The sequence below is a fragment of the Alligator sinensis genome, unplaced genomic scaffold, assembly GCF_000455745.1.
Source record: "Alligator sinensis unplaced genomic scaffold, ASM45574v1 scaffold859_1, whole genome shotgun sequence".
In the NCBI taxonomy this organism is placed as follows: domain Eukaryota; kingdom Metazoa; phylum Chordata; order Crocodylia; family Alligatoridae; genus Alligator; species Alligator sinensis.
The window spans coordinates 393,857-395,071 of NW_005842656.1; the positions used below are offsets into that span (position 1 = coordinate 393,857).

Here is a 1,215-nt window from a genome sequence, read left to right on the forward strand (position 1 = left end):
CTGGTGCCGGCGCCGTGTGGTTCAGCCCCGGATCCGTCTGGGTCCCGGGGAGCCCCTGCTCCCCACCGAGGGCTGCCCCCGTAGCCGGCCACAGGGCTGTGGGCTCCCAGTCGCAGGGCGGTAACTCATCCACTCCCACTGGTGGCTGGGAGGGCTGGGGTGGCAGGAAGGACGCTGGGCTCCTTCATCTCTGGAGCTGGGGTTGCTGGAGCTGGTGGCTTGGGGAAGAGCTGGCTTCTCTGCCAGTGCCCGGACGCTGGGTCGCTCTGGTCCAGAGGCTGATGGGCGATGGGGTGGTGGTGCCATGTGTGGCTGGGCTGGGCTGGGCTGATGCACTGGTGCAGGGGCAGGTCCTGCACCACAGTCCAGGCTCTGCTGATCCAGCTGTGGGCCGGGCCCTGTCTCCCTGCAGGTGTGCAGTATTAACTCCCGCTTCGCCAAGGTGCACATCCTGTACGTTGGCTCCACGCCCCTCAAGTCAGCTTTCCGCGGCACCATCCGGTAGGCCCTGGCCTGGGTCAGGACTCCCCACCCCTTGCCCTGCCCCTTCCAAGGCAGCCGGCCCAGCTTGGCGGGTCTGGGGTCTCCATCTCTCCTTCCCCCCACACCCAGGCCCAGCCTCATGTGCACCCGGGGGCCTGCAGCGAGGTCCCACAGGCAAGCCCTGGCGGGCAGCGCTGCCAGTGCTCTAGGGGTGGAGCAGGCTGCACTCCCAGTGCTGAGCTCCCCGTCTCCCCTTACAGGAGAGAAGACATCCGAGCCACGGAGCGGGACAAGGTCAGTGGTGTCCTGCCTGTGCCGGCAGCGTATGACAACTGGCACCTGCTTGTACCAGCATCTCCCCCTCCTCTCACCGCAGCCACAGGGATGGCCGGGGGGAAAAGGGTGTCGCTGACCCAGAGGGTCCCAGCCATGGCTTGCATCCCTCTGGGGGGAGGTGGGGGCCGGTGAAGGGTGGAGGGTCTATTCCTGTAGAGGCCTGGACTGCCTGGGGCTGCTGTCAGGTCCTGGGGCTCAGCAGCCTCCCCCATGGCTCCTGGTACTCACCCCAGGAGCCGGGGGCCTCCCCCACCCCCTAACCAGCCCATGCTCTGCGGCAGGTGGAGGTTTACAAGAGTTTCCGCCCAGGGGACATCGTCCTGGCTAAGGTGGTATCCTGCCCTCACTGGGGTGTTCGAGGAGGCAACAGGGCCTGGTGGGACTTCCCTCTCCGGG

General features: G+C 67.3%; 1 protein-coding gene across 1 annotated transcript in view; it reads left to right on the top strand.

Annotated features, from left to right (window-relative positions):
• Positions 1 to 1,215, top strand: part of EXOSC1 (exosome component 1) — a 2,301-nt gene that overhangs the window by 280 nt on the left and 806 nt on the right. The window contains exons 2-4 of the mRNA XM_006033746.1: positions 413 to 501; positions 744 to 777; positions 1,101 to 1,151. Of these exons, the coding sequence (XP_006033808.1) occupies positions 413 to 501; positions 744 to 777; positions 1,101 to 1,151 (174 nt within the window). The remainder of the gene's footprint in view (positions 1 to 412; positions 502 to 743; positions 778 to 1,100; positions 1,152 to 1,215) is intronic.